The following is a 23,234-nucleotide window of genomic DNA, read 5'->3' as shown; positions in this document are numbered from 1 at the left end:
GATGATTTATTTAAGAACGGCCATGTTCCATCGAGCTTTGATCCCGAGGTATACAATCCTAATATGAGTCTCCAATTTGAATACCAACTGTATATAAGCAAACATGGCATACGGTCGTTCTTAAATAAGTACATTCCTAATAGTATAACCAAGCTTGAATTATGTAAGCTAATATTAGATCTAGATTATGATAAAAAGCATGTACTAAATTATGATTCTCGACCAATAATAGAGATTGCAGCTATTTTGGTAAACTTACTATTAGAAGATATTAGATATCAAAAGTTAACTATTAGTGATGAAAAGATAAATCAATCACCATATTCTATAAGACAATTTTGTAATGATCTTCAATCTCTGAAGAGAATTTTAATTGTTACAGGTGCAGGAATATCAACATCTTTAGGGATACCTGATTTTAGATCAATTCAAGGATTATATAGTCAATTATCTCATTTACATTTTAAAGATCCTCAATTAGTATTTGATATTACTGAATTCAAAAAGAATCCTGAAATCTTTTACTCAGTGGCTCATTTGATATTACCTCCTCTGGGTAAATATTCAGTATTACATGGATTTATTAAATTACTTCAAGATAAGCATAGTTTACTTCGAAATTATACTCAAAATATTGATAATCTTGAATCTTATGCTGGCATTAAAAGTGATAAATTAATTCAATGTCATGGATCCTTTGGAAGTGCTACATGTTTAACATGTCAAAATCAATTTGCTGGTGCAAAAATATTTAATCATATTAAACATAAACAAGTTCCAAGATGTTCTTCATGTTGGAAAGATACTCATGAAGCTCCTATGAATTATGGAGTTATTAAGCCTAATATAACATTCTTTGGAGAAGATTTACCCCAAAGATTCTATAAATGTATTGAAAATGATCGTAAGAAATGTGATTTGGTAATCGTCATAGGTACATCTCTAAAAGTTGAACCTGTGGGAAGTATTATTGATAGAACTCCTCGCAAAGTTCCTCGAATATTGATTAATAAAGAACCACTACCTCAACGAGATTTCAATTTAACTTTATTAGGAAGTTGTGATGATATTGTCTCTATTATATGCTCATTATTGGGAAAGGAATGGCACATACCTCATGAAAATTTCAAACCAACTACTGATTCAAGCTTTGTACGTCATGAAACGTTACCTCTGACCTACGTTATAAAGTGATTATGTGTGTGTGTGTATGTATATATATTAATTAGAACTATATATTTGAATCCCCTCAATTTAGTTCATCCAACCGTTTCAATAATTTCAGCTCTAAACCACCCCAGTTTTCAACTAAGCCCTTGTAAAACGAGATTTGTTCATCACAGAGTCCAACCATTGATTGCTTTAATTCATTACGATTAAATCTATCCCAGTTTGGATATTCATCATTAATTATCCTACTAGTTAACTGGTTAACAATTTCGGTTTGTTTAACAATCTCATCTTCCAACAGCTTAACTTTGGCTTGAAGTTTGGCAATTTTACCTTCTGTGGCTGTAGAACCAATATGAGCAGTTGCAGATGTTGATAATGTATCTTTAATTAATTGAGTAGTACTATTAACTATTCCACCATTAGAACTAGATGCAAATACAGGGTTTGGAGGTGGATGATGCCCTGCACTACCCGCATTCGAAGCACCAGCACCAAATGTAGCCAATTCACTTCTAGCTTTATTAAGATAATCTTGTAAAACCTGTAAATCAATCTTATTATTATGCTCTAATTCAATTAAATTATTCAAACTGAGAATATATTTTGAACAATCTTTGAGGGCTACTAAGAAGGTATCATCCATATATTTATATAAATTGGCCCAATTTGTCAGAAAGTAATTCAATGAATCAGCAAATATCTTAAAATTCGATATAATATCATCTCCACCAGTAAGTTGTTTAATTGGAGTAGTAGGTTCAGATGTTGGATCACTTTCTGCTTGTTGTAATAAGACCAATTTTAATATTTGGTTCAGAAATTGTTCATAATCTGTACTCAAATCATGATTCTTCTTGTTGAGTTTAACAAACATCTTATCTAATTTGACTAAATTCTCATATATCTTTTTTAATTTATCTGATATTTCAAGAATATCTTTGTTGGTTTCTTTCTTATGTTTATTAGAAGTTAAGAAATTCATGACTGTTTCTGTTATTAGATCTTCATTAACAACTTTATTTACAAACCCATTATTATTATCCTCTATATCTTTTGATCGTAAATTCTTGGTGAAGTTAGCCCAATCATTGGAATCACTAATAAATAAATGAAACATAGCCAGTTGTGATAATAGCTTATGTTGTAAAATGAACTTGACAAATCTATCTAATGAATGTAATCTTCGATTAACAAATTCGGTACTAAAAGTATCACCTGTGAGATACTTGAAATTCAGTTTTGATGGTATAGGAGGAATCAAAGCTGTTGGATAATCATTACTTAAACATTCATGAAGAATCTTGAAATCTCCATATCTTCTTCTTACTTTCATAGTTAAATACTGTTCCAGTTCGGCAATTTTCTGAGAAGATAATTCTAAAATCTTCGGATGATCCGTAGTAGTTACTACTAAATATGAAATATAAGGTTTGGAAGCTGTATCTAAATCTCTGATGGGGGTAGATACTGATGTTTCAATTGCATACTTCTGGAATAATGATGTAGCATCTTCTTCTGGAACTATCAGTTGGGTAATAATTTCATCTGAAATTACTGGTGATTGATCTGTATTATTATCATTAGTGTTCTTGGTGGTATCACCATCAATTTCATTAACTTCAGCCACTTCATCATTGGCCCCACTATTGCTTGTTTCAGGATCAACTTCTCCACTTTGCTCTTCCTCAACTATAGGACTACGAATTGATGTGTCGGTTTCATTTGTATGATGACTATCCTCGCCTCTATCCCATTGGACAGATGTGAACTGGTCTTCTGCGCTCATTGCTTAGTGATATCCAGTATGCTTAGTATGTATTAGTTAGTGGCTATCGGGTTTTATTTGTGGCACTCATTATTGGGGTGGGTGGTGCATCTGCATGCAGGAGCGTACTACTACTTTTTTGTTAACAGTAATGTACATAAGACTAACTACTACGATTCTAGACTAGATAATTAACCATAAACCTGAGGCAATTAATGATACTCCGATAATGGCAGTAATGATTCCGGCTCCGGCCAAGTCTCCAGAATTTAATTTTAATGGTGAAGCATTTGTTTGAATGGTTCCATAACCGGCAGCAGGGTTACCTTCTGATGATCCACCAGTATGAGCCGTTAATGGACCCGGTAAATCACCTACCCGTAAGTTTTGTATAACTTCTAATGCGGATATTTGTTCTCCAAGTCCATAATATCCATCCCAAGCTCCAACGAACCAATTTAATCCACAAGTATGTCCATCAGTACCTCCAGAACATGACCGAGCAGCGGCATTGGCAGATGTTACTAACCAATTTCTAATTATATCATAAGTTTGAGGTACAAGAATTGAAGTGGCACCTAAAAATCTTGAGAAATAAGCTTTAAATGATCTTTGATCATTATTACAATTATTTGATGGTTGACAAGCTGCTTCATACATAATACTATTATTGAAAAAGACTTGTGCACCATTTAATAAATTTAATGTACGATTTAACCATTTTTCATCCTGAGTATAATTGTAAAGATAAGCACAACCAGCTAACATTAACCCTTGATTATAAGTCCATTGATATTTAGTAATATTAGTACAATTACTTTCAATTTGTGCACCATCATAAACAAACCACCAATCTCCTTCAGTTAAAAATCCAACACCATACATCCAATCCCAAACTTTTTCTGCCCAATCTACATAAGTATCATTACCAGTAAATCTAGCTAATCTAGCACCAATATGGAAAAGACATCCATTTGATACGGAATTCTTGTAATCATAACCAGAATTCCATTGAAAAATTTGCCATCTTAAACCTCCATTACATTCAGCTTCATCCCATCTAGCAGCCATAGTATTAAAAACTGCTTGAGTTAAAGTTAACCATGCTTGTTCAGGTTTTTCAGGATTAGAAAAATTTCTTTCTGCTGCACCCATAACTGCAATACCCCAAAACCCTTGATCATCATTACCTTCAGTAGTTGATTGATTTAATGGGATATAATTATTATCTTGACCAGTTTGATATAATAATGCCGCTTTAATAGTTGGAACTAATGTATCATTTTGCATGAAATAAGTATAATCAATAAGTGAACCCCAAGCTCCACCAGCTTCCCACCAATAATAAGGAGCCGTAAACATACCTATTGTTCCACCAACTTTATAACCCTCATAATAATCAAGAGTACCTTGAGCTATTAAAGCTGTTGCTTCAATAATAGTGGTAACATTATTAGTATCTAACCAAATAGCATTCACCGCATTATTAAATAATGTTAAACTTCCTATAATTATAGGTAATATACATTCTTTATTTATCCTCATTATAATTATATATTCTATTTATAATTATTAGATATTAGACCATTAATGTCTTACTAGACTGTATCAAAATTTCTATGTAATTCCTAGTAAAAGTATAACAATAACTATGCAAGTTCTTACAACTTATAAACTTAAACAATCCAAAATAAAATACAAGAGTACTAAATATAAAACTAATCAACAAGCCAAAAGCTTAAGGTGAAGGAGCCAAAAAATTCTCGGAAATGGTTTGATCCATGAGTCCTGCACACATGCAAGTACTATGACGCGCTCTTCAACATTGAGAGAAAAAAAGGAGCAGTTGATCATTATCATCTATTGATGTGGGGGTGGTGAGATTAATAGGGGAGAGAAAGTGTATGACTAGTTTATTACTAGTGAATTAATAGTGGATTACTAGTATATAGATTATATAGAAGTTTATATATTGTTACAGTATAAAAGTGTATAGTTTACATATAGGCTGTTTATTCGGGCTTGAAGACAGGGTCAACTATCTCGGCCGATGATTCCTTAGTGATAGGCTCTAATGGATGTTGGATAGGTACGCCCTTGAGCGGATAACCAGATGGCACAGCGGCATGGATTATATCATCTTCCAACTCATCTTCGCTAGGTAATTCTCCAGCATCAATATCCACATCTTCATCTTCATCTTCTTCATCTTCGTCCTCATCTTCGTCTTCTTCATCTTCTTCTTCTTCCTCATCACCCTCATCGACTTCGTGATCGGGAATCTCTTCTGCATGACCATGAACTCCATTGACTGCAAGATGTTCAACTTCATCTGGATGAATTACACTATCATCTACTTTAGATTCACCAATCTTGAGACTCTCTTCTTCACTTAGTTTGAACACAGTATCGAAATTTACAAAATCTGCTATGAAATCTTCCCTTTTTAAGTCTTTGACCTCTTTAACTAAACTATCGGGATAGTTGTCCAACATGGACAATAACTTATCAAAAATTAAGGATCCAGTAAGAGAATTGTATTCAAGAGACTTAACTCCATTCAATTGAATAGAGTTTTGATACTCTAACTTTTTAAATAATGATCTTACCTTTTCTTTCAATTCCGATGAATATATTTGTTGCGAAGGTTTGAATACGAAATGATTCACTTTGATAATTAATAAATTATGTCTTAAATTGAAAGCTAGTTGGATGTTTGATTGTTTAATCTTCAGATACTCCTTTGAATATCCAACAGAAGTTACTGTTGGAGGTGTGAAATTATAAATTCCTTTTATTGATGCAGAAGTTCTGAAATCATTTAAATTACTAGCATCTTGATTATATGGTAAATTAATAGTAGCAATAATTGGATCAACATACAGACTCTTTAAGTTCACAAGCAAATGCGTTCTTAATTGCTTCTCACCATATCTGACATTCCCAGCTCTTGGACCATTACCATTTGGATCATATCTTCCTAAATTTTCAGTGAATTCTAAATTATACTCTTTCAAAAACACTAAGTTATTTAAGTCTTCTCCATTCTGTCTTTTGTGTAAAATTTTAAGTAAAAACTTTTGAAAATCTCCAGTAACATTTTCAAATTGGTATGGATCATTTTCTGTAATGCTATATATTTCATTCTCAGAAAGTTCTTCTTTATTTCCCAACTTGAAAACTTCTTGAAAGATATCTTCTTCAGGCTCCTCATAACTGTTTTGTTGAGCATAAACCTGTGATTGATATTGTTGTTGAGCTTGTAGTTGTTGTGATTGTGTTGTTTGAGATTTTGGTGGTTTCAAAATTGGATTCAATCCACTGGGCTTGAGCAGCTTTGGCTGCTGGTATGTTTGGAATTTTGATACTACAGCACCATTATTGGCTGATCCAACTCCTGGAATAGGAGATGAATGAACGGATTTAAACGTGTATCGTTGTTGACTTTCACGATGAAGATGAGGATTATTATGACTCGTGTTAACAACTGGACTCACATAGTTCGGGTTACTCATTACTTCTTGTAATTCAGCCTCATAATTAAAGGGCTTGTTATGAAATCTCTTGAAAAATTCATCCTTTAATAAACCTTCTTCTTCTAAATAATTATCACTTGAAGCTTGTTCTCTAAATTGCTTTAACCCATATAACATGGTCTCTTCTGCCAAAGGTTTCCTCAGATTCTTCTTATTTCTCTCTATTATACGACATTTGGCACAAGTTTTATATTGTCTTACTTCAGGAGGTTCATCCTCTAATCTCTTTCTTTTACAACGACGACACCTTCTTACGTCCGCTTTCATCATAACAGTTTATACTTTTCTAATAACTAGTCAAAGTACTAACAAATCTACTTATTCAGTAAACTTAGTAAATCCTATTGTTTAACTATGACTGTATCTCAACACGTAAATAGTCTTTCAATACTAATCGATAATGATGACACGTCCAGAATTATCTTATGTTCTAAAATATTTCAGTACTAATCTTTGATATTTCTTCTGATTATGTTTTTTTTTCCTCAACCTTGACACTTTAGGCTGGTGAAAAAGTTTTGATTGCAAACTGGGTGGTAAAAGTGAGGTATCTACTTTAGGAAACGGCGCTTAATGGACTGTGCAAACAATATAAACAAATCTAACTCTGTTTAACCTTTCTAATGATAGATGCTGTTTCCACCAATAGGATTAGACGATTTGCCTTTCAATTTGTCGGTATTATGTAATCAAATTCTGTAAAATTTAAATTAGGATTTCGGTCACGTGCATGGAAATAATGAAGAATATTAGCTTTGTATAAGTAGTATAAGATCAGAAAGTATAGTCGTAAGAATCTTTCAGTATTACCAGATATAAAGTGACTGGTGTGTATTTAATAGAATTGATCATTGGGATTTACTGAGGTTTTCCTAGTATGCGAACAAAATAAGAAATAATACTCGAGAATACTAGCTTTAGTCATCTCTAATTTTGTTTATCTACATAATCAACACAATACTGTGTATTGTACATATATGGTTGGTTGTATATCTACTTATTGGTCCATGAAATATCTTTTTCCGTTGCATTGTACGATGGATTGGAATGTAAAATCGATCAAATATAGAACAATAAGATCCAAATTAGACTTTTTTCCGGCTACTCCCCGGCAGCAACAGCTGATAAGCAGATCTATAGTTGTATTATACTTTTATTTCATTATTAGTTCATACTAAATAATAATTAGATAATATAATGGCAGCAACCGATCAATTACTGCTAGATGGATGGCTCTTTTTAGAGAGGAGAAATTAACCTAATTAAAACTTCCTAATTAGGAAAATAATATTTTGCGACCATTAACGAATTAGGAAACTATGATGCCTAACGTTGTCAAAAATTTTTTTAAGCTTATATTTTTTATGGACCAGAACTCATTCCGATAGTTCTGTCTATTGTTGAATTATCGGATATAGAGTTTTATTAAGTCAGCCGATGCAAGGTGAAAGTAACAATGTATATAATATTGATCGTACTTTCCTAAATGTGGAGAAGTTAATAATAAAGCATATAAAGATTAATAATTCCACTATTTCTAAATACATTATAAACTCATGTCACAAGAGGCCAAGCTTTCTGCCTTTTTATATTCAGATTTATACCTTTATGTTGTAATATGGAGCTAATAATACTTATATCCCTCTATCTTTTTGCAATTGTTCAAGCACTGTCTCCATCTGGAGGTTACGCACCAGGAATAGTACAATGCCCAGCTAAAAACAATAGCTTTATAAGAGAAGCAAGTTCAATATCTGACCAAGAGAAGAATTGGCTAGAAGGACGAAAAGAAAAGACCAATTTAGCCTTAATTGATTTTTTAAATAGTGCTAATCTTACCAGTTTCAATGCAGCAAATTTCCTTAATGATGAAAATTCTACTGGAATCAATCTTGCTTTGGCATTTGCTGGTGGTTCATACCGTGCAATGTTAAGTAATGCAGGAAATTTGATGGGATTAGATAACAGAACTACATTCCCTTCGGATGATGGGGGATCCTTAGGAGGAATTTTACAAAGTGCAAACTATATTGGTGCCTTATCAGGCGGAGCTTGGATGCTTGGCTCTGTTATCCTTCAAGACTTTGCACCGGTTCAAGAAATTCTCTTTGAAAACTCGGAAACAGTGTGGAATTTAACTTCTTCAAGACAATTGATAAACACAAATGGATTATGGACAATTCTATTCCCTGTGTTATTTGATAATTTGAATGGAGCCTTATCTCATTTAAATTTTTGGAGTGGAGCTCAAGGAATTCAAAATGATATCTTATCTAAAGAAAAAGCTGGATTTGAAACCTCGTTAACTGACCCATGGGCTCGTGCTTTAGCTCATCAATTGGTTCCAGAAGGATCTAATAACTTTGAATCTTCCACTACATGGAGTGACATTAGAAATATGTCTGTGTTTACTGATTATGATATGCCATTCCCATTACTTATTGCTTTGGGAAGAAGGCCAGGCACCACTGTATATAATTTGAATTCTACAGTTGTTGAAATGAATCCATTTGAATTTGGTTCATTTGATCCTTCGTTAAATTCATTTGTTGATATCAAATATATTGGAACAAATATGTCTAATGGGGTTCCAGTAGATAGTAATAAGTGCGTTGAAGGTTTTGATAACGCTGGTTTCATTATGGGAACTTCATCTTCATTATTTAATGAATTTCTTAACACGTTGGTTTGTGATGATTGTAATTCTTTGAATTTTATAGTTAAATGGCTCGTTAAAAAATTCCTTACAAATTTATCTAGTAATCATGAAGATGTTGCACTTTACAAGCCAAATCCATTTTACGATTCTGAATTTGCTGAATCGAGTAATATTACCACTAATGATACCCTTTATTTGATTGACGGAGGACTTGGTGGTGAAGTTATACCATTATCTACCTTGATGACAAAAGAAAGAGCACTTGACGTAATATTTGCTTTTGATCAAAATACAGATGATTCTGTCCTGTGGCCAGATGGAAGTTCACTTATCAATACCTACGAAAGACAATTTTCCAGTCAAGGAGAATCTACCATCTGTCCATATGTTCCAAATGTTGATACATTTCTTTCTCAAAATCTTACAGCCAGACCAACATTCTTTGGTTGTGATGCATCAAATCTTACTGATTTAGCTAAAGATGGAGTAATTCCTCCTTTAGTCATTTATGTTGCTAACAGACCTTACGAATTTTATTCCAATACTTCTACATTTAAATTGTCTTATACTGATGAAGAAAAGAAAGGAATGATTCAAAATGGGTTTGATGTTGTTACCAGAGCCAATGGTACTGGGGATAATGAATGGAGAACATGTGTAGCATGTGCATTGGTTAGACGAGAAGAAGAAAGAAGAGGAATTAAGCAATCAGATCAATGTCAAAAGTGTTTCGAAAGGTATTGTTGGGATGGCACTTTAGCAGACGTCAGTGCAACATATACTCCACCAGTGAATTTTACAGACAATTCATTAACAAATGGACCTACGGTATTTTATGGCCCACCACCAGTTCCTTCTACTAGTGGCGGGATCCTATCATTTATTTTTAAACGAGACAATGTAACCGTTATTGAACAAACTAGTGAGGCTTATACTATTCCAATCTCGTATTTTAATTTAGTAGCCATCTTTGTCTTTTGTTTGATGACTATTTTTTAGGGCATACGTATATATACAATATATACCACTATAATAAAAGTTTTAATGTATACAATCACCTCTAGAGCAATAAGATTTTAAATGTTGCAGCCTCTCTTTTTTTTGACAGGTCAGACACTTTTCGCATTTTGACATAATTTCTGTCTGTTGACCGGTTTTGCAACCGGTTTTTTTTCTGACTTTTTCTGTCGGTCAAAAGACAGACCGGAACACTCATGCAGACAAAACTTCGATTGAAAAATGTCTGCAACTACTCAATAGTATGCGCGTCGCCACCACTTATTATGCACAGTCGCTAGTTGCTCCCAAATAGTATTTCTTTTTTTTTTTTTAATTCACATGGGTTAGTTTCAGGATGCCCCTACTTCGTGTTTGACATCGTAATCCACCTTAATAAAGACACAATTGAGATACGATCTAGGTTCAAGTACGTAAGACGTGATTATTATTTCTGGGTAATTGCTATTTATGTACGTTTCAGAAATAAAAATAATGACAACTATCGTACAATGTAAGAGAAAAAATAGTAGGGATTGATCATTTCATCTTAATCAATCTTACCGATTAAGATTCAGCATAAATTATTCCTATTTGTATTGCATCTCTATGTACCTGTATTATATAATTTTTATATTGTCATATATTGCATGTTCGTCAAGTTTAATAGTATTATAGTCGAAATAACGCTTAGTCAATTTTGTGAAAATTTTATGAAAATAGCCTACCTCTCAAAAGATTTCGAAAACTTTAAGATTTTAGCCTTTTGATTTTTGATATCGATTAACACATTCTTCGTGTCATCATCTCAGATTTATTCTTCTTTCTTTTCCTCTTACTTTAACTTCAAGTAAAGTTATTGGTATATTCACCAAAGCTTAACTGATTTATTACGAAGAAGGTAGCGATTTTAGTCTGACATTCATTCATCGAACTTTAATAATTTGCTACAATCTAAAAACCCCGTTAAAAGTTTATTTCCATTTTATTTTTATAGAGTTTTTATATAACCTTTTGAATCACAAGAATTTTCTTGATTATGAAGGAATTAAGAAGTCTAGTTAAATCAAATGTTTTTCGTAAGGGAGCCATTTGGGCTGTCTTGGCTATAGTCATGTTATATACTTTGCATTTTCATGGTTCTAATATTGTGGTCTATAAAGATAAGCTTATTGGTGAAGGTAGAAAAAGTGAAATTCCAAGAACAATCAAGAAATCTTCAGCATATAATCATGATGATACTATAGTAATATTCCCTCGTGATTTCCTTCAACTTAGTGAAAGATATGGTGATTTATATGATTATGATTTTCATCATAATAGTGATAAAAGTCTTGAACAATATTATTTTGAAAAATTTAATGTAACTAATCGTACAAGTCCTGATCATTTAAATATTTTCCAATATTATAATGAAGAAGATGCTCTTACTGAAAGTGATTTCTTTAAAGAAAATTATAAAAATCATCATTTAGATATTTATAATGCTAGTTTATTACAAGGTGAAAATCCAACTTGTAAAAATGGTGAAGTTAATCAAATTATTCAAATTGGAGGTTATAAAAAATTAGATGGTGAAATTTTTAGAGTAGTTGAAGTTTTACAAAGACATTTAAAGGAAGATCCTCCATTTCAAGATTTAAATGAATATATTGTTGAAGATATTGATCAATTAATTGAAAATAATATAGTTGAAAAGCATTTTTATAAATTTGCTGGTACATCTGTTTGGTTAGAACAATTTGGTGTTCATTTTATGGTATCAAGAATTGTTTATAGTCATATTGCTGTTAAAGATAAACCAATTATTAGTTTAATTTATGCACAAATCTTTGATGAAAATTGGCGAGAATTAAGAGATGTTGAATTAGTTATGCCAGTTTCAATTAATGGTGAAGCAACATTTAAAAATCTTCGATTCCCATCATTTTTACCAGTACCTTTCCATAGAAGGACAAAGGATGCTGCATCAAAATATTATGGAGCTGAAGATCCAAGAATGATGCTTATTACTAATAGTCATGGTTTTGAAGAACCTTTAATTGTTTATAATTCAGTTCATAGAAAAATTGATGCCGTTGAAGCAGGTGAAGAAACTCATAATGGTAATAGACAAGAAAATAAATTTACTTTCGGACTTGAAAGATCAATGTTTTTGTGTCATCCTTTCCAATATGAATTTGGAATGCCAACTTCTGTTGATGCTTATATGCATTCACCATATAATAAAGCATTATTTAATAAAGTAATTGAATTAGATAGAAGTGGTAGACATGGTCCACAAAAGAATTGGACACCTTTTGTTAATGTTAATGAAAGAGTTCATGGAGTTGATACTCATATTTATTTTATTTATAGATGGGCTAAAATTGAAGTTCTTAGATGTGAATTAAATCCAGTTTCATTTAAGGGGAAATCAATATGTGAAGTATATTTTAAGAAAGATAAAGAATTAGATCCAAATTCTGGAGTTGGAGATTTAAGAGGTGGAACTGAATTAATTCATATAAATCAATATTTACCTCAACTTCGAATTGATGCTTGGGTTGGATTGGCTCGTGCTCATATTTATACATGTGGATGTGGGTTTACATTTTATAGACCAAACTTGGCAATTATAACTCGAGATGAACAAGGTATATTTGAAATTGCTTATGTTTCATCATTTGTATCATTTAATATTCCAATGATTGGATTTCTGGAACCAAATATTTTATGTGATTATAGATATCCTAATGTATTAATTCCTAATGGGATTTCCAGTTGGATGACATCTGGACATCCAATAGATTCACCTGAACATACAGATTATATGACTATAACTTTATCAGCTGGAGATTCAACTAATCATATGATTTCCATTAAAAATTTTATGAAAGTGATTTATAATTTAGTCAATAATGTTGGAGAAAATGTATCAGTCAATGATAAAGCTGTCGAATGTGCTTTAGACGGTTCAAGAAGATTCTGTAGTAATTATGGATCTCAACTCAGAAAGGTTAATCCAGGAGCATTCAATTATGAAGATTAATTTTAGTTCAATCTGCATATTTTCACTATCCAAAATCTATTGTTATATATTTTATAGTTTTTGCTAGTTCATTTTGTAAATTACGGCATATATGTCATTCAATTCTAATAGATATCACTTAATTTAATAGTGCTAACTAATAATTAGTGGTTAAATAATAGCTGCGAAATGTTGATGAGTATCGTGATCAGAAGTCTTGTGATTAGAAGTCTTGTGATCATAAATCTCGTGACCACATAGCTCGTGACCACATAGCTCGTGATATTCAGTCGCATCACCGTGCTCGAACAAGGCAGTGAGCGGACGTGCGCCAGTCAAAGGCTGGAAAACCGGAATTAGATAATGCTTAATAAGGGAGTAACTACTATACCACAACTTATACAAGTGTCTTACATCTTATTGCATTTTATCTACTAGTAATTCGGTAGAAGTGTAAACCAGAACTAATAGAGTATACAAATTTTGAATATTTTATATCGTCAATTAGCGGGAAATTCCATCAACATCCAACATCAACCCCCCCCTCCTCCCCATACATACTTGCATAGATAAATAAGAATTAATTAGTATTAGTATTAGTATTAGTAAGATGTCGAAATCTTTTGTACGTTCTATAAAGAATGTAGCCAATGGGTATACTTCAGCACAAGTTTTAGTTAGAAAAGCTACATCAAATGATCCAAGTGGTCCAGTAACTTTTGATATGGAAGAAATATCACATTATACTTTCCAATCACAAACTGATTTTCTTGAAGTAATGGATATGTTAGATAGAAGACTTAATGATAAGGGGAAAAATTGGCGTCATGTAGCTAAATCTTTAACTGTATTAGATTATTTAGTTAGATATGGATCTGAAAAATGTGTACTTTGGGCCAAAGATAATATTTATATTATTAAAACTTTAAGAGAATTTATTCATTTAGATGAAATGAATAATGATCAAGGAGCTATAATTAGAGTTAAAGCTAAAGAATTAGTTTCATTATTAAATGATGATGAAAGATTAAGACAAGAACGAGCTTCAGCTAATAAACGGAATGGATCATCAAATGATGGAAATGGAAATGATGGAGGTAGAAGAAGAAGAAATACCAGAAATAGACAACCAAATGATCCTTATGATGAAGATTTACAAAGAGCTCTTGAATTATCTAAAATAACTGCTGATGAAGAAAGACATCGTGAACAAGAAGAATCAGATGATCCTGATTTACAAGCAGCCCTTAAATTATCATTAGAAGAAGAAGAAATGAGAAAGAATAAACAAGAACTGAATTTATTAGATTTAAATGATGAACAACCTCAACAACAATACTATTTGACGACGGGTTATTATCAACAACCTCAACAATATTATGTAGATCCTCAATATCAACAACAATATGATATGTTTGGTAATCCAATTCAAAATCCAAATATTACAGGTTATTATCAACAAGCTTATTATCAACAACCTCAATATCAACTGCAACAACCAAATCAATTCACGGGATTTAATTTTGCTCAACCTCAACAACAAGAATCTTTACAACCTTTGAAAACAGGTTCAAATAATCCATTTGCTATATCAAGTCAAGCTGCTAAACCTCAAACTCAAACTTTAAATGATTTAGCTCAACAACTGCAACAACTGCAACAACCTCAATTCTTTACTCAACCACCTCAACCTCAACCACCTCAAACTCAACAACAACCTTCTAGAGCTCAAACAATGTCTAAATTCAGTGATTCTACTCATTCAGAATTAAATGACTTGTTAGCTCAAGGTACTGGTTTAGATACTTTTGGTAATACTGGAGCCACCAGAATTCCTCATCAACATACAAAAACTGAAAACTTTATTAGTTCAAGTGGTACAGGTGTAAAACTGTATTCTACTCAACAAAGATTAACTACCAATGCTACTGGGAATCCATTCTTGAATACCGGTATTGGTTATCAAGCTCAACAGCAACAGCAACAGCAACAGCAACAGCAACAGCAACAGCAACAAGCTCAACCTCAACTGTATCAACCACAACAAGCTCAAACACAACAGTTCCAACCTCAACAATTCCAACCAGCTTATACTGGTTATGGGTTTGGAAATGCTCAACCCCAACAACAGCAACAACAAAGATACGCTAGTGATGGTCCCAGCTTAATAGATATTTGATCATGTTCCCATTCCCATTCCCATTCCCATTCATTCACTCTCCTTGTTCTTTTCTTTTCTCCATCCCCTCTACTCTTTTTATGCTCTTTACGTCGAATTAGGTCATGTCATACTACTATATCTTGCTATATATATAGATTACCTGATTCTCCATGTTTATTATGTTTTAATTCGTCATTTCTTTCTTTCTTTTATATGTTGTATATTCAAACTTCACAATAAATTTTGAAAAGTTAGTTATAAATTATAAAACTTTGTAAAAATGCTAAAGCTGATACGATTGGAATGGTTCTAATTGACCTTTAAATATCGATTTAACACACCAATCCCATTCTACCACTATAGCATTAGCATTAGCATTGACATTTAACTTTTTAAAGTTATTAATCAATTTGGTATCCTTCAGTTTATGAGCAATTAATATACATATTGAATCATTCTTAATGGTAGATTCAATTATACATTTCTTAAGTTGTATCATAGTTATACTCGATTTAATTATAGAACATTTAGTCATTCCATGATCTTCAAGTATACCACTTATAACTTCTGCACCTCCATTTAAATTAGCAGATATATTTAAATTTAATTCATTAAATACTTGACCTCGATTAGGAGAATTTAATAGCGTTTCTAATCCATTCCCCTTATGTTTAATTGGATATCCCAATTCTATATTTAATTCTTTGACAGGAATGTATTTGGCTAAGGAATACTGGTGTAAATCGACTTGTTTGGCAAGTACTGAATAATTAATTGATTCAGAATTATCTTTCTCTTTTTCATTATCATTAAGCCTTTCAAGTACATCCATCAAATATTGAGGATGTACTACATTATCAACCATACTTAGACTCCTTAAAAACTTTTCAGTTCTTAATATCTTTGGAGCAATTAATGTATTGATGGAAATCGTATGACTAATGGGGAAATCAGATAACACTTGTATACCAGCCTCTGTAAGTTTAGCTATATCACTTCTACTAAGAGATATCTCCTTTTCACAACCTGTCATAATGGCCACCACATGATTAATCAATTGTTCTTCATTCTCTACTGATGATTCTTCTGGTTCCAGTTGCAGTTCCAGTCCAGTGTCAGTCTTCAACTTTTTCACCAATGGTGAGGGTTGAGAATCAGAATTATCATCAGCATCTGGATTACTTCTTTTAACCGGTGTACCATCCCAATTATCAGCAAATGCATTTAATTTCTTAGTACTTTTCTTAACTTTCTCAAAGTTATTTAAGTCAGATATATTATCATGAAGCTTTAAAGCAGCTTTGACAGCAGCTGCTCTACCTCTATGACGAGGTTCTGGATCTGTGGTGGTTGTTGTTTTTGTTGTTGCTGCTTCTACTTGTTTAGGATATATATTTTCCTTCTCCTTCTCCTTCTCCTTCTCCTTCTCCTTCTCCTTCTCCTTCTCCTTCTCCTTCTCCTTCTCCTTCTCCTTCTCTATAGACACTTCTTCAACCTTATGTTGTAAAGATGTCTTACTCTGAGTAGCTTCATCTTCACTCATACTATCATCTACATTTTGACTATCTTTTTCATGATCAATGTCAAGATTATCTAATCCATTCCATTGTTTTAATACAATTTCATCTAATTTAGTTCTACCAATTAATGACTCCATAGAATTCTGTCCATTACCAAAAAATTGATACTTAGATTGATTAAATTCAATTAATTTCCATTGAGCAAAACAATCTTCAAGCCATAAATGATTAACAATCTTAATCTTTGGATTTCCTTCATTATTTAACCATTTTTCTTTAGCTGTTAAATGCTTTTTACCTTCATCCTTGGCAGAAATTAAATAATCATTATCCTTGGATAAAGTCTTAGTAAATGTACCACCTAAATAAGTTATAAGTTTTACTAAATAAGCTCGAGAATCTCCACTATAATTTGTAATTGAAATTTTAAGATTTTTAAATTCCAATAATGATTCATTAGGTATTGGATAATGTAATAAATTTGAATTTATTGGTAATATCCATTTATTGGTAACAATAACATGATAAAGCCAGGGTAAATTACCTACCACTATACGATTAGATTTACAACTTTTACTATAAGAATCTCCACTTCTAAATTTCCCAATATAAACATCAATTAAATCCTCATTAAATTTTAAATTAACTTTACCTCCATGAGTATCAATTAATGATTCAACTGAATTAATTAATCTTTCGGAAACATTATAATCTTGACAAATATAAAATGATTTACCTTTAAAGAAATCCGTAATATAATTTTGACTATGAGCTAATTCTTCTTCCGGAATTGAAGAATATTTATTTAAAAATAATTGTTTGTCTTGTTTAAGAATTGATGGATTAGGTAATAAATATGCCAGTTCATCAATTTTTCTACCTAAAGTTATACAATGGTCTATCCAATGAGGTAAGACTATTTTAATATCAATTCCATTATTTTGTGAATGTGAATGTGAATCATTATCATTGGTATGAATTGCACTGGAGGCAATAATACTCTTTTCATTAGTTATATCTACAGCAATAAGATGAGTAGTATATTTGGTTAAAACATCAAGATAATTACCTCCAAATGCTTTAACTCCTCCATAGATAGCTTCTTTATCTCCAATTGGTAAATTATCGGCTACACATATAAATACATCCTTAAAGAAAAATTTTGGATCAGGATTATAATTCTTATAGTTAACTGGTTTACCACTACTTATTGAATCTCTAACCCAATTAGGTAAGGTTATAGGAATCATGGATTTTATAGCAAGTCCATACTCTATGAATTGTATAGATTTAGTAATGATATGATTTACTACGATATCATGTTCTTGTTGTTGTTCTTCTTCTTCTTCTAAGTAATTCTTATCATTATCATGCTCTTCCTTTTCAATAATAGTGGCTCCATTTTCCTGTAAAAGAGTTTTCGCTTGACTCAATTCGGCTGAGTCTTCCGAATCCTCACAGCTTCTAACAATTAGAAATGTTTGACCCTTAAACATAGTTGCTTAGTGCTTACTTAGTGCTTACTTAGTGCTCACTTAGTGTTTACTTAGTGCTTACTCAGTGTTTACTCAGTGCTTAGTGCTTAGTGCTTACTTAGTTAGTACGCGTTTGAATAATGATTTGGTGATGTTCGCACGACCATGCGCATTTAAGCTGCGAAAAATTAAAATTAAATATTCTAAATTTAATTTACTGTGTGAATGCAAATATGTATATTATACTACAACGTATTGAATGCTAAAGGGAGGGTATTAGAGGGCACATGACATGACTAATATAGGGGAACTGAAGGGAAGGGAAAGAAATGAAGGGAAGTGAAATGAAATGAAATGAACAACTGTAAAAGAAGGGCCTTATATAAAACTTTGAATTAATTCGATAATTCAAGTTCAATTCTATGAGTCGATAAAGTTTCATCAAATAAATCTTTACCTTCAGTATGAAACTTTTTAGCCCAACTCCTACATAATATACTGGCTTTCATAAATTTTCTTGTAGCATATTTCTTAAAGAATTCATCATGCTCTACTGGAGATATAAGATATTGAAATATGAGTTCTATACAAACTTTCATATCATTAACTCTATAACCTCCAGAATAATGAATTAAATTCCCATTCCATATAGGTATTTTACCAAGAATTAATCTTGATAAATACATGGCTGATGCACAACATAATGATGGTTTAAATCCAATGAATTTATAATCTATAGCAGTAACTTCTAATAAATATTTCCCTAAAGTTCTTGATTGAACATCATATTCATCAGCTTTTGAAATTCTTCTTAAAAAATTCATAGGATTTGGATAATTAAGATCAAAATTTAATATCGTAAGAATATATTTTTCAGCTTGTAAAATTTCTTCTTCGGTATATGATCCATCTGTAAAATATGCATAATTTTTAACTGATGGAGAAAATACTTCTTCATATTTAGCAGCAATAAATAATGATCCAGTTGCTAATAATTGTAATTTATCTATTTGTACAACTTCTAAGGACATAAATCTATCCATAATATTAATAGCTAAAAATAAACTTTCTGGTAATAATCGGAATTTTAAATGCATTTCTACTAACCAATCTACTAATATAGATCTCATTTTTGGTTTTAAATGCCTTTGTTTAAATAAATATTCTGAATCTGGTAACATTCTTTGTTCTAATTCATAAAAATAAGTAAAAATATCAGCTACATATTCACTAGCCATTAATGGATCATCAGCATCTTCTTCATCTAAATCTTGCCATTCATAATCTATTAATCTAGCCTTTTTATAAGTTCCTTGATTATTATTACTAGATGGTTGAGGAAATGAAATAGGTTGAGTATGTAATTTTTCAACTAAATTAGTTGAAGATTCAGTAGCTTGACGCTTTTGAGGTAATCTTGGTAGTATATTTTTAATATCAGATGATGCTGGAATATTATTTTTATTTTCAATTTCATTGGATTCATCTGTACGAGGTGGACCCATTTTAATATTATTAGTACTATTAGAATTAGAATTAGAATTAGAATTAGAAGTATTAGTATTAGAATTAGTATTGGTAGAAGTGGGCCTTAAGGGCCTCAATTGTTGTGATTGTGGTTGTTGTTGTTGTTGTAATGGAGCGGCATCACCACCCAATGGTCTTCTTTTATTAGTAAGAGTTGAGATTGTAGAGGATTTCAATGGTTTACCACTTGAAGCAGCACCATATTGATTAGAGACATCGGCAAGATATTGTCGAGTATTAACTTGTATATCATCATTCTTAGAATTAGTATTAGTATTAGTATGAATTTGATTTGAAATATGTGATTTTGGCTGAGAGTCCTGCTCTAGAAGCTCTTGCTTGTGAGAAGTCTTCGATCTCGTTATTTTGTAATCATTTTCATTATTAAGTGTGTGAGACATTATGCGAGCCTGATAGTGAATTACTGACTTGTATTAATTAGGGAATTATAGGTGGTTGGCTCTAATAAGGTCTCACTAATGAAGAACTATCTTACTGTCAACCTCCCGGATTTGCTTCCGTTAAATCATGTTGCCAGGTCTCCCACCCGTACTGTTGTTCCATCGCGTAAACCACAAAACAGGTTGCTTTCTTAGGGCTGGTAATTTTGAGCCATTTCCTAATTAGGAAGGAGAGTAAACAGAACTCGAACAAGATGTTTTTCTTTTGAGCGTATCGGTGCGAATGAAATTTCGGCACTACAGAAATGAAATCGCATTGTTAGCGCACTATTCGCGTAGGACCACTATGTCAAAATGAAAAGAAGAGAAAAGTCGTTAGGAGAGGGGGGGTCACTCATATTAAATGGGGTTAGTATACTAAAACATGTTAACTTTACCCTAACTCTTAATTAAATTTTCTTAAATTTTTCACTACCTACATTCACAATTTACAATGTACATTTCCATTTCGCACTTGTCATTAAATTAAATTTTATAAACATTACCTAATCTAGTAACTGTCTTTTCGTGAAACTAAAATTATTCACTTTCGCAACCATTCCTTTCTGTCGCACTATATTATTATTTTATATTTCCCATTTATACTCTCCAATCATTTTAAGTGTATCATTTTTCTCAGGTTCACTACTGATTTGAGAATTAACACTAGCACATCTCAGACATATTCTTTTAGTATTAATATTGGTATTAACTTTATTACCATCATTTACTAATTGATCTTGTCTTTCATGACATACATAACATTTAACTACTATGGGATTAGGCTTAGACTGTGTTTGTGTTTGTGACTGTGACTGTTCCACAGGTCGCGGTATCTCTTCAGCAAGATTCTTAATGATCTCATTATTGGTTTGTAATGCCTGGGAAACACTAATCCATAAATCAGATTGCTTTTCGTTCGAATTCGAATTCAAATTCGAATTCAAATTCGACTTCTCATCTCTTTCTTTACTATATTCTAAAATGAATTTATATAAGGAATCTGCAAGAGCCTTAACATTCTTATCAGAATCTTCAGACTTTTTCAGTGCTTCTTGTTCTTCAACTAATAGTTTCTTCAAATCACTAATACTTAACTTTTCTTTCTCTTTCGGTGGTTCTGGAACCTGCACGGGAACCTTTTCAATAGTAATCTTCTTATCCTTTTCTATCAAATTATTATATAAAGACTTATACTTCTTAAGTTTCTGACCAAGTAATTCATTGTCTCTTTTCAATGTCGAATCTTCATACTTAGATTTCTGATCAAATTTCCTCTGCAATTGTATTAAATCAGCTTGCAATTTCGAATATGAATCTCGTAATTTAGCATAATCATTATCTACATTTTGATATTTTAATTCAAGTGATATGTTCTTTTCTCTTAGAGTGCTGTTTTCATTTCTTAAGGTTTCAATAGTCCTACTCAATTGATTCAAAGTTGATTTCAATTTTTGTTCTTCAGTACTTCCTAATGCATTTTTGGAATATTCATTAAGAACCTTATGAGTTTGTTGAATTATTAATTCACTCTTATCATTATCATTAGATTCAAGTAATTCTGATCTCACCTTTTTAGCTTTACTTACTTCTGCTTCATTTAAAAATTTATCAACATCTCTTTCAAAATTATCAAGACTGTTTTCACTTCTTTCAGAGCCAAATATACGACTACTTTCAAAGGAATTATGATTATGATTATGATTATGTTGTAATGATTTCTTTTTCTTAATTGGACTATCATCTGCTTGTCCATTTCTCATTTGATATATATAATTCTGATAATCATTTCGAAGTTTCTTAGTAGGTGAAAGCTTTTGAGGACTACTAGTATATTTTGGAGATTCTAATATTGACATTGAGCCTCGTTTTATCTCTATAGAATCATCTTCTAATAAATCATATAAATCAGATAAATCATCTCTTTTAGGTGATTCCTTCGACATAGAATATACACTTAACTCATCTTGTAATTTCAGCGGGTTACTTCCATTAGCTCCATAACTTTTTAAGAGATCCTGTGTAGATTCATCTGCCGTGCCCATATTGTATTATCTACTGAATATACTATATTTTAATTACAGTTATGTAATTGTTGATATTGTTTGATAGAGTTGCATATATATATTTTCAAAACAACGCGGTACTTACCAATGTGTTAATGTCATTTTTTAGATTCACGACAAAAAGATTTTGCGACATAGGGTCCGAGACACAAAAGTTTTTTTTAAATTACGATGGCATATGAAGACCCACATGGAAGAAATTCAAAGTCCGAATTGAATATTCAATTTATTCATTTACTCTTGTGATTATATACTATGTCCACTGAACAAGAAATCAGCGTCTTAGCCAAAGAATTAAAGGCCAACTTAAGACAATTCCCAAACTTCCCAAGTGAAGGAATCTTATTTGAAGATTTCTTACCAATCTTCAGTAAACCTGAATTATTTCAAAAATTACTTAAAGCTTTCCAATTACACGTTGGAAATGCTAAAGTTGATTATGTTGTTGGTTTAGAAAGTAGAGGGTTTTTATTTGGACCTTCTTTAGCTTTAGCTTTAAATGCTGGTTTTGTTCCTATTAGAAAACCAGGTAAACTTCCAGGTCCAACTTTCCAAGTTGAATTTCAAAAGGAATATGGTTCTGATAAATTTGAAATTCAACAAGATACTCTTCCAGCCGGATCTAAAGTTTTAGTTGTTGATGATATTTTAGCTACTGGTGGTAGTGCATTTGCTGCTGGTGAATTAGTTAAGAAATCAGGTGCTGAAGTTATTGAATATTTATTCGTTATGGAATTGGATTTCTTAAAGGGTAGAGATAAGTTAGGTGCACCAGTCTTTACCTTATTAAGTGGTCAAGATGAAAAATTCCAATAGATTTATTTCTTATTACTGTATTATTATCTTTTTTGCAAAGGTGGAGGGGATTCATAATATGCATACAATAATCATTGATCTCGAGGGCTT

The 23,234-nt window shown here is 31.8% G+C and overlaps 11 protein-coding genes across 11 annotated transcripts; 5 read left to right on the top strand and 6 right to left on the bottom strand. All coding sequences in view use genetic code 12, as the record gives it.

Moving 5' to 3' along the window:
• Positions 1-63: 63 nt before the first annotated feature.
• On the top strand, positions 64-1,194 carry SIR2 (Sir2p; the record flags this gene model as incomplete). The annotated part of the gene is made up of 1 exon (XM_064885247.1): positions 64-1,194. One exon carries the CDS (start codon positions 64-66, stop codon positions 1,192-1,194), a length of 1,131 nt encoding a protein of 376 aa, XP_064740599.1.
• Positions 1,195-1,206: 12 nt separating this feature from the next.
• Positions 1,207-2,977, bottom strand: SNX4 (Snx4p). Its single transcript, XM_064880512.1, has one exon. The coding sequence runs from the start codon at positions 2,957-2,959 to the stop codon at positions 1,250-1,252; it is 1,710 nt and encodes a 569-aa protein (XP_064740598.1). The 5' UTR covers positions 2,960-2,977; the 3' UTR covers positions 1,207-1,249.
• Positions 2,978-4,643, bottom strand: DCW1 (putative mannan endo-1,6-alpha-mannosidase). The gene has a single exon (XM_064880511.1). The coding sequence runs from the start codon at positions 4,481-4,483 to the stop codon at positions 3,122-3,124; it is 1,362 nt and encodes a 453-aa protein (XP_064740597.1). The 5' UTR covers positions 4,484-4,643; the 3' UTR covers positions 2,978-3,121.
• RJT21DRAFT_116868 (uncharacterized protein) lies at positions 4,644-7,130 on the bottom strand. Its single transcript, XM_064880510.1, has one exon. It carries the CDS (start codon positions 6,742-6,744, stop codon positions 4,951-4,953), a length of 1,794 nt encoding a protein of 597 aa, XP_064740596.1. The 5' UTR covers positions 6,745-7,130; the 3' UTR covers positions 4,644-4,950.
• Positions 7,131-7,873: 743 nt separating this feature from the next.
• PLB4.5 (Plb4.5p) lies at positions 7,874-10,152 on the top strand. Its single transcript, XM_064880509.1, has one exon. The coding sequence runs from the start codon at positions 8,093-8,095 to the stop codon at positions 10,130-10,132; it is 2,040 nt and encodes a 679-aa protein (XP_064740595.1). The 5' UTR covers positions 7,874-8,092; the 3' UTR covers positions 10,133-10,152.
• A 1,016-nt stretch (positions 10,153-11,168) lies between these two features.
• BMT5 (Bmt5p) lies at positions 11,169-13,160 on the top strand (the record flags this gene model as incomplete). The annotated part of the gene is made up of 1 exon (XM_064879952.1): positions 11,169-13,160. The coding sequence occupies one exon, from the start codon at positions 11,169-11,171 to the stop codon at positions 13,158-13,160; it is 1,992 nt and encodes a 663-aa protein (XP_064740594.1).
• A 370-nt stretch (positions 13,161-13,530) lies between these two features.
• On the top strand, positions 13,531-15,290 carry RJT21DRAFT_136910 (epsin; the record flags this gene model as incomplete). The annotated part of the gene is made up of 2 exons (XM_064883277.1): positions 13,531-15,091; positions 15,202-15,290. The coding sequence occupies exons 1-2, from the start codon at positions 13,750-13,752 to the stop codon at positions 15,288-15,290; spliced, it is 1,431 nt and encodes a 476-aa protein (XP_064740593.1). The 5' UTR covers positions 13,531-13,749.
• A 109-nt stretch (positions 15,291-15,399) lies between these two features.
• ESC4 (Esc4p) lies at positions 15,400-18,376 on the bottom strand. Its single transcript, XM_064885640.1, has 2 exons — positions 16,819-18,376; positions 15,400-16,677 (listed from the first exon to the last, which is right to left on the bottom strand). The coding sequence occupies exons 1-2, from the start codon at positions 18,314-18,316 to the stop codon at positions 15,584-15,586; spliced, it is 2,592 nt and encodes an 863-aa protein (XP_064740592.1). The 5' UTR covers positions 18,317-18,376; the 3' UTR covers positions 15,400-15,583.
• Positions 18,377-18,508: 132 nt separating this feature from the next.
• Positions 18,509-20,694, bottom strand: CLB2 (B-type cyclin). Its single transcript, XM_064880508.1, has one exon. The coding sequence runs from the start codon at positions 20,221-20,223 to the stop codon at positions 18,691-18,693; it is 1,533 nt and encodes a 510-aa protein (XP_064740591.1). The 5' UTR covers positions 20,224-20,694; the 3' UTR covers positions 18,509-18,690.
• Positions 20,695-20,697: 3 nt separating this feature from the next.
• Positions 20,698-22,500, bottom strand: RJT21DRAFT_116860 (uncharacterized protein). The gene has a single exon (XM_064880507.1). The coding sequence runs from the start codon at positions 22,305-22,307 to the stop codon at positions 20,850-20,852; it is 1,458 nt and encodes a 485-aa protein (XP_064740590.1). The 5' UTR covers positions 22,308-22,500; the 3' UTR covers positions 20,698-20,849.
• Positions 22,501-22,583: 83 nt separating this feature from the next.
• Positions 22,584-23,144, top strand: APT1 (adenine phosphoribosyltransferase; the record flags this gene model as incomplete). The annotated part of the gene is made up of 1 exon (XM_064885253.1): positions 22,584-23,144. The coding sequence occupies one exon, from the start codon at positions 22,584-22,586 to the stop codon at positions 23,142-23,144; it is 561 nt and encodes a 186-aa protein (XP_064740589.1).
• Positions 23,145-23,234: the final 90 nt, after the last annotated feature.

Source organism: Scheffersomyces amazonensis, assembly GCF_036850825.1.
Source record: "Scheffersomyces amazonensis strain UFMG-HMD-26.3 chromosome Unknown RJT21scaffold_1, whole genome shotgun sequence".
NCBI classification, from domain to species: domain Eukaryota; kingdom Fungi; phylum Ascomycota; class Pichiomycetes; order Serinales; family Debaryomycetaceae; genus Scheffersomyces; species Scheffersomyces amazonensis.
Note: the sequence above shows the minus strand (reverse complement) of the source record. Positions and strands in the feature narration are given on the sequence as shown.